Raw genomic sequence first — 9,463 nt, forward strand, 5'->3', positions numbered from 1 at the left:
GGGAAAGGATCCCAGACAAAAGCTCAGTGAGAACCCCAGTTCTTAGAAATTAAGTAACAAATGTCATCCAAATTTTTGCATTAAGTTTCTGGTAATAAGCAGAAAGTGTTGTACACCTTCCTCTACCATCTCCAACTGGCATTAACTCCTGACAGTCACTGGGTCTCTGCTAATGTACCCATAAACATATGGGCCTTCTTAACATACAAAGAATCAAAAGCTTGACTTCTATTCCCTTTGACTTCCTTATCAAACTAAGAGTGACGTAATTTCTCCCCAAATTATCATTTTCAACTGTTTTAATTTGGAACAGAAGTAGCACAATTGCTTAATTCTTTCACCCATTAGGAGAAACACCTATCGGCAGAATGTCACAAGCATTAGTTACATGAAGATGGTCACTTTACAGGACAGAAATCTAATATTTATAAATATTTTTTCTGGAGAAAACTATAACACCAACTGTTTCTCTGGTTTTAGGGGAAAAAAGACATTGTATTATTAATGGTATTCTTTCCAATTTTTTAATAAGAACTTGGAGGAGGTAGGGAAGCAAAGCTTACGTTGGCCTCCTTAAAAAAATACTTGAAATACTTACTTGTGTCTAATACCACATCTTCTTTAAAACTTCTTCAACTTTTCAACTTGAAATCAATGTTTATCATATCAAAAATTAAATTTTACTATCACCTTCAAGACACAGCATCAATTCCATCTAATCTTTTCACTCAATACCTTCTGGAAAACATGGACTTCAAACCTACAGAAAAGTGCAGTGTTCTAGCTAGCAAGCCTAGAAAAAAACTCTATGGCAATTTCATGTGTAGACAGTTTACAAAATGTTTAGCCTAATGACTGCAAACTACTAATTTGGAAGAGGGATGGGGAAGAATGCATGTTCACAAGCAGTTTAAACCAATCCACATCAGTCTTGGTGTACTTCTGTTTTCCTCTCCTTCCTTCCTCCGTCCCAATGGTGGGGATCAGCCAGGTCAGGGACTGGCTGCAACTGAAGAGTGTGTATATACACACACACAGACACACACATATATATATGTATCTGATTGTTGATGAGCTAATTTCAGTTTGATTCAGTCCACCCTGGGACCACACAAATGGACTCTGGCACAAAAGACAAGAAGAATAAACAGCCAGGAGTGGATGAAGGAGACAAGACTGCATTCTTCCATGACCGTACAAGCTTAATTTGACAAACTACTTATGAAACCAAATGCTTTGCTGTAGGTTGTTGGGGGACAACAACCAACAGATAAAACAATTAGAATAACAGCACACTCACTCTTCTGCCCAAGAACAGTGTTATTCACCAGTTAGTCCAACCTGGGTGATCTGCTCTGCAACAGAGCTCTATGGATGTTTGTGTTCACACTTAGCTTAAATGACAACTGATGAATGCTGTCTCTAAATAGTGTACTCCTTAAAGTGGTCTGCAGAAGCCACCATCAAAGACTACATAATCTGGGAGTTCTAGGTGCTTAAAGGTCTTTTCCTTGGCATGCTGACTATCGTCTTCATTCCAGAGCACATACAGGCTGAAACACAACAGCAATGGGAGCAAGTAACTCCAGGTCAACTGGACATGACTACTGCTTTTGCTCACAGTAAGGAAAATGCCTTCTCATAGTTAAGTACTACAATGTTTCTGCTTACCTCCTAAGAAAAATCTTTTTCATAATACTCCACACAGGTTCAGGAAACCTCAAAATAGTAGTCCACATGCAGTTAATTTACACTCACTCAGGAAGTCACTGTCACACAGTGGTCGCACATAATGCAGGCAGGTCACCTCAGTCCTAGTTTTCTACAGGTAACTCAGCAACACCCTCCACCACCCTGCTCTGACAGTCTCACAGCTGCCTTTCCAGAGCTTGCTTACAAACACTTCTTGCTAAACAGGTCATGACTGCTTTCTATGCTGCCTTCGGAGCCAAAAAAAAAAAAAAAAAAAAAGCAGCACAACAGTGCTTTATTGAATTTCTTCCCTGGTTCAAACTAATCTTCAGAAAAATAGATGGCTCATCAAGTACAGAATATCAAAGTGGCTTGCCGTCTTTTCCATGCTTGAATTCCCTGAAATATCATCTTATCTGGTCACCCCATGTTAACAAAACAAAACAAACAAACAAAAAAAAGCCCAACAACATCAACCCAACCACCCAGATTTATGACTTTCCACCAAAATGTTAAAATAATTACTCTAACACTTATTAAATCATTAACATTTAGTTTATGCATAGGACTAAACAATTTTCCTTAGTTCCCTGGAGGCCTTTTGAAATCAAGTCATAGAATCACAGAATGGTTAGAGTTGGAAGGGACCTTGAAGATCATCTAGTTTCAACCCTCTGCCATGGGTAGAGACACCTTCCACTAGACCAAGTTGCTCAAAGCCCCATCCAGCCTGGCCTTCAACACTTCCAGGGATGGAGCATCCACAACTTCTCTGGGTAAATCTTCTAGAAGTCTTTAAAAATCCATTCTGTGCACACACAAACAAATATCCAGTGAGTGGCAATAAGCAGAGTAACTGGACAACACTGGAAGTGTTGTTACTGAAGCACGTCAACTAAAAAGCAAGCAGGCACGTAAGTCCTGACTTACCAACATTTCTCAACTATGATCTGCATCATATTTAAGGCAAAAACAGTTCAAGATCCATGCTTCTTCAGATTTGCACATTTCTGTAAAAACAGCTGAAGTGCCTATTATAGTAAGTAGAACTGCAGAGAGCCTACTATTGCATTTCACAACAGGTTAACTACTTTCAAGTACAAACTGATAAATAATCTAGCAACTTGGATGGCTGTGTATCACATTAGGGTGCCAAGTAAATTTAAGCTCTAGGTTTTTCTATCAAATTTGTTACCATTTTCACATGAGGAAATCTCAAAATCCCTTTATTTTTATTCTTCAACCTATTATAAAGTATATATTTCTAAGGAAAATACGTGTATCTGTAGGATTTAAACAAAAAATTGAAACCAATTTGCAATGACAGTATCATTTCCACCTTTCTCAAAGTTAGCCCTTTTTTCAGTTTACATGACCAGCGAAGCATTTAGATTTAGTATTTGACAGTGACTGTAAAGCTTAATACCTCAAAACCATTGCATTTTGTTTCAAAAGACTTCTCAACTACAATGCAGAATGCTTTGAAAACATAGACACACAATGTGTATCACAGCATGCTTCTGCACTACACGTATACAATACTTGCTTCAGATTACAAAGTGAACTGAATAACCATCTCAAAGCGTTCCAGTGAAGATATGCATATTCATTATTCTGTCTACTAACATTTTTCTTAGACAGTATCCTGATACAACAGTCATGCTGCTGTGAGAGCGTTCATCTAAAAATCCTTCCCCAACTTTGAAGATAATAATACAGGCGACTTAACTTTTCTAATGCTCACTGTTTATTACAACTTTTAGTCTCATTCTAACACAACTTTTTTTCCACTAGGTCGTCTAATTAACTTTGTGCTCATATCAACACACTCAGCTACCGAATAGTCACATACTAAACATACAGATTTAAGTTCAAGACCTCCATGTTGTTTAGCCTCTGTAAAATATACTAAGATTGGCATTTCAAAAGTGCAAATAACTGATTTCAAAATAGCACAGATTATTCCAACACAACTTGTAATTGCTTGGTGCAAGTGGTGTTTGCTTTCCTTTCTACATAATTATGCAAGCATGAGGAAGTCAATAATGGCCTCTGATCACTTGTTCTAACCGGAACATCAAGACAGAATTTAAGAAAATCATTTTTGTATTGCAAAAACAAATTACAAGGGAAAAACAACTCTGAAGACTTACCTGTTCTCCTACCTCCAGCCCAAAAACTACTTTAATGGTACCCTTCCTTTATCAATTGCCATTGCTGCTGTTATTCAAATAGTTAACCAGAAAGTGAAAGGTCACCACATTCCATGACTGGTTTCCAGCCTCCGTAAGAGCAATAGGACTTTCAGCAGACTTGTGCTCAAAGTTGGAAATTAGTGACTGAAAAGTTTACTAGATATTTCACTTTTGTCCTCTGCCATACTGGCAGAGAATACGAGCAGCAGACTGGCTGGCTTTAAGGGAAAGCAGTTTCAGCATCAGTGTGCACCAGTGATCTCTGGGGATAGCTAGAGAGATCACTAGGAAAGATGACTGAAACAAAAATGTGAATTCAGGATTAAAACCAAAACAAAACAGAGATCCACTGTAAACTGTACACATGGCTTCCGTATTTTGTCAGTGTGGCAGCTTTCAGCAAGCACTTGGGAACATCTCAGGCTACCAAACAGAAATACCTACAACCATTAAATATTTCATATTTTACAGACTGAAAACCACTAACATGCAAATAGCACCAAAGCATTTAAACAGTCATTTCAGATCACCTAATTCACAGTGCACTGCTCTAGCTTCTGGGACACCCACTATTTTTATCTCCAGTCAGCAGTGAACTTTTTAACTACAGCGGGTATACTACCTTCATTCACATATTTAAATATCAAGCAAATGCCACAACACATAATAAAACTCTCAGCGGCATTTCCAATAGTTCTTAGTATAAATCATTGGTGAAACCGAGCTTGTGTTTCTTTTTCTTTAAAAGCAGAGACTCTGCTTTTCCGGAGTTTCTTTCCTGACTTTGGGGAAAAAATAAAAACAAACTATAATAATGTTTTTATATATATTGCTACCTACTTAGTAGGTAGTGATTTGATGGCACACAATTAATTTTTAAATAATCAAACAGATTCTACATGCTTCCAAAGCATACTTAATGCAAAAGGACCTTAAGCAGAAGGTGCCTAAGCTAAACAAACAAACAAACAAAGCTTCACTACAATATACAAATAGTCCTAGCCATTATCTACACAACTATATTAACTACTATCAGAGGTCATTCAACACAGGAAAAAGCCTGATTTAGTTGAACATCACAGTAACAAGCACAATTATGTCAAGACTTGAATACTTCTTGTAAGACATATTTCAAGATATTTCAAGACTGCCTTCAAGTGGCCTTTGCAGTCCATGGGAGGACTACTTAATAGGCTAAAGTTACTAGTTTACACAAGGGACTTTATTTACTTGGATTAAGTTGGGTTATTGTGGGAGAACAATTATGCCAACAGCTTTGGAGGTAGTAATCTCTTAGCAGGCAGCACACCTCTCTTGTCTCAGAGGGTTCCAAAACGCAAAAGCATGCGTGACTTACAGCTTTCTATCAATATGACTTGGCACACTTCCTAAATATACCTCGCTATGTTTTACAAAAAATGATAAACACTATCCATACTACACAGATGAGAAAAATGAGTCAGTAAACCTAAATGAGTTGTTCAAGTTCACCCAAAGAGACAAAGATACAGACAAGGAATCCAGTTCTCATGCTCTATGCAGTGGAATACACAACCCTCTGTACCTAAAAGAATGACCGAGGCATAAATCAAAACAGAGGCCTCAGCCATGCAGTCAGCAGCAAGTCTGCAGTCAGCAGACTCAAAGTAAGACTAGGCCTTAAAGCATTAAATCCTCTACATGCTGAGGTGTCCTTGAGGCATACTCTTTCAATAACGTACAAAATAAATGCACACAAATATACAGTCATATTTAAACAGTATCTCCATCTAGTATAGCCAATGTTACCTTGTGGTGATATGAACAGAAAGCTAAAAATTCTCTCAAGCACTGTCCCTGACTACTGCTTACTGGACTAACTTGTATCCTTGCAAGCTTAGAAAATACATTACAAATTTAAGCCAGGCAGAGAGACTGATGCACTGTGTTACTTCTAAAATTTTTAAAAACAGGCTTGGTTAGACTGTTGAATCTTAGAAATTTCTTTTGAGCTACAATTCTGTTAAAAGTTTCACTGTAATAACTAAAGCTTCAATGTAATGACTTACAGATTAACCTCACTTACCATTACAGGGCACAGTAAATAAAGTACTGGCAGTTATCTCAAGCATATATAAGTTCAGTGTGCCATACACACAAACTACAAAAACTGCAGACTTCAACTTAGCATTTTAACACCCTGGCAGAACTAATCCAGATTTAAAAACAAATAAAGATGCAACAGTAGCACAAACCTTCCTGAAGAATAAGCTGGGAGCTTTTTTTTTTTTAAATATGGGTCTATTAACAGGTTTCTGTGTTTGCTACTTTAAATGTAAGCTTTTGTTACACATTCAATTCAGCCTGAAGTAGGTCTTTATCACTATTTCACAGAACACTTTGCATTCCACTTGTGTTCCGACCTCCTCATCCTCCCAACTGTCTATCTACATATTTATATGGCTCTATAACCACAGTATCTGAACCTAATCTCTATGGTAACTGTAAGATTTGTTTACATGGAAAAAGACTATTAGGAATGTATGTAAATTTAGCTGTCATTTAAATAAGTGTTTTTTCCTTCTGGGGGAAAAAAGCTCCCTGTACTGCCTCCTATTTCTCTTGCTTCCATCTCCTGCATCCCCAACAGGCAATGAGCCACATTTGGAAAGCTCCGTATCATACTACTTCAACAGCCTGTTGTTGTAAATTCATAAATAGTTCACTTTTAACAAGAAGGATGCATGCAGTATTTTAGATCTTCGCACTTGGTAAATAGAGATCATAGGGAGGGCAACTAAAACATGATTTTTTAAAAGACACTGTCATTAAGTCACCAAAGTAAAAAAAAACATGCTAAACCTGGAACAGCTGTACAAAAAGACTTAGTTTGCTGCTCAGCAACTCAGATCAATCTAGAAATTAAAACAGTCCGTATAATTTACCATTTCCAGCAGTGAATATAGGACTAGGTACACATTTTACTAGGTACGCATTTTACATAATACTCATTCACAGACAGTAGGCACAACTCAGAGTGCAAGACCCCACATACAGACTGCTCTTTTTTATTAATAAACCCCAAAGAGATTATGTAGCACAGGTTTGAAACAATGATTTTTTTGTAATATTTACAGTAGTTTGAAATGAGATTTACTGCAGCCCAGCAGGACCAGGAGCCGAATTACATGAGGGTCATGGTAACATAAACAGCAGTTTGAGCGAGATACATCAGGAAAACAATAAAAAAAAAAACTAACAAACCCAGTTGTTAGAAACTACTTTTAGGTACACAGATCTTTGCCACACGCAGAAGAAATCATTCTATTCCATCAACTCTATTTTTGTCTAGAAAACTTGCATAATATACCAAAAATAAATAGTCTAGAAAGGGCTAAGAGAAGAAAAATAAGCGACAACAGGGTGAGTACTACATAGCACTGACAAGAAAATTAGAACCTGTTTGAAAACCTTTCTGCACCTTACAGCCATCATTTCACTGCAGAGAATCTCTTACATGCACCCTCCCTGATCATATCACGATTATTCATTCAACAAAACTCCTATTAACAAATAGAAGGTAACTAAATCTACCATTTACCCTCTATTCAAGAAAACACGGTTGTACAGCCAGCGTTACCCCTGCAACATTACTTTCTCAAGCAGGGTGACTGTCCCCTGCTCCTCCATGAAGCAAGCTCAGCCCAGGCAGCCATGTCCTTATTCTCCTACAAACAATGTTTCTGAAGGAGAACAACCCCAGCTCAGCGAACTTATGCCAGTTTCCACCGGCATAACGCAGAGGAGCAAAGCCTGCCCCACCGTCAGAAAACGAGCTAAGGCACCAAAACACAGCAGTGGGGGCGAAGCAGCCTGCAGTCTGGATCTGCACCAGCGCTGAACCTCGCGCCGGGGTCGGGACAGATGGACTGACAGATAGGACAGCATTTCTTCACACAACCCTCCCTTCTTTCCCCTCCCTTCTTTCCCCTCCCAGGCACACGACCGAGCGTTTTACCTTCATGATGAGCTCAGGCTGCGGTAAAAGCCTCGATAGGGGCTGAGCGGCCGAGGCTGGACCTGGAATTTAAAACAAAGCGCTAAGGCACCGCACCAGCCGCTCGTACCGGGCGGGGGGAGGGGAGGCAGGGATCGGGGTGGGGGCGCTGGGCTCCTCCGGAAACTCCCCTTTCCCTTCCCCGGATCCCCTCTTTCTCCCCGATTAACCCCCTCCCCTTTCCTCGGCCGCTGCTTCCCCTCCGGCTCCCACACACCGCGGCTTCCCCTACGCTCGCTGCCATTGACGCCATTTCTGTCAGAGGAGGAGAAACTTGCCACAACAACAACCCACCCCCAGCCTCCCCGGCTGCAGCGGGGCGCTGGGGGGGGGGGGGGGGAGCGGGAAAGACGTCCCCGGCTGCCTCCCCGGGGCGCTGCGCCCCCGCCCCAGGCACCCGGCGGCGGGAGGGGGACCCGCGGGGGTCCCAGCCCTGGCAACCAAACACCCCCCTCCCCACTTTACAGCGGGGAGGAGGAGAGAGGAAGGGAGGCTCTTCCTCCATTGTACGAGGAAGAGTGCCCGTGTGCGCGGCGGGGGAGCGGGGTGTCGGTGGCAGTGCCCCCCCCCCCCCCCCCCCCCCGCCACACACGCACACACACACGCTTTTGTAGGGGCTGCGGCTCCGGATCGCGGCGGCTCCTCCCCCCCCCGCCTCAAATAAAGGAAAGCGCTGACTCCGCGGCAGGAGTTTCAGCAGCAACAGCCGCAACTCCCCGGCTCGGCGCAGCGGGTCCAGGCGGGGGGGGTGGTCGGAAGGGGGGTTCGGGAGGCGGTGAAGGGGAAGAAAAGGAAGAAAAAAGAAGGGAGCGGGGCGGGGAGAAAGGGGCCCGACCTGCTCGGCGGGGGCACGGAGCGTGTGTGTATGTGGAGGAGGGGGCTCCGTTCCCCCCCCTCCCCCCCCCCCCCAGCGAAGGAGACTGGAGAAGCCGCCGGTCCCTCCTGCACGCAGGCGGTATCCGATCTCTCCCCCCCCGCCCAGCCGCTGGGTGTTTGGGGGGGAAGGAGGAGGATCGGCGAGTCCCGCCGCAGTCTCGCTACGAGGAGAAAAACAACCGCCCCCCTCCCCCCCGCACGCCCGCCCCGCCGCCGCCGCCGCCGCCCGGCCCCGCGCCCCCCCTCGGAGCCCGGCGCCACCTCCCCGCCCGCTGAGGGGGCTTCCTTCTCCGCCTCGGCGCCGTTACCTTTGTTCGGCGGCGCCCGCCTGCCCGCCGCTCCCCCGGCCCGAGGCGGGGGGGAGAGAAGGGAACGGGGCGAAACCTCCTCTCAGCTGCGGGCCCCCCCGGCCGGCCTCGGCCCGCGCTCAACGCTCCAGCAACGGCTCAGCTCGCGGCGGCTCCGCGCGGCGGGGCCGATGGGTCCTGCGCGGCCCCGGCGGTGGCGGCGGTGACTGCCTCAGCTCGGAGCCTCTCGGTCCCCCTCCCCCTCCCACACCGACCGACTGACTGACGGACGGAGGGACCAGGGCACGCCTCTCTCCCCGCCTCCTCCATTGGGCCCCGGCCCGCAGAGCCCGCCCTTCGCTCAGCCCCATTGGCCG

At 43.9% G+C, this 9,463-nt stretch overlaps 1 protein-coding gene across 4 annotated transcripts in view; it reads right to left on the reverse strand.

Moving 5' to 3' along the window:
* ARID4B (AT-rich interaction domain 4B) overlaps positions 1-9,381 on the reverse strand; it is a 91,757-nt gene extending 82,376 nt beyond the window's left edge. The window contains exons 1-2 of one of the 4 annotated variants that reach the window (XM_064445725.1): positions 9,108-9,381; positions 7,885-7,946 (exon numbers count right to left, since the gene is read on the reverse strand). In XM_064445725.1, the coding sequence (XP_064301795.1) occupies positions 7,885-7,890 (6 nt within the window). In that variant the 5' untranslated portion in view covers positions 7,891-7,946; positions 9,108-9,381. Of the gene's footprint in view, positions 1-7,884; positions 7,947-8,140; positions 8,163-8,758; positions 8,783-9,107 lie in introns of those variants that run through there. The other 3 variants (XM_064445722.1, XM_064445723.1, XM_064445724.1) reach the window with 3 other exon arrangements.
* Positions 9,382-9,463: the final 82 nt, after the last annotated feature.

The sequence above is a fragment of the Phalacrocorax carbo genome, chromosome 3, assembly GCF_963921805.1.
Source record: "Phalacrocorax carbo chromosome 3, bPhaCar2.1, whole genome shotgun sequence".
Lineage (NCBI taxonomy): Eukaryota > Metazoa > Chordata > Aves > Suliformes > Phalacrocoracidae > Phalacrocorax > Phalacrocorax carbo.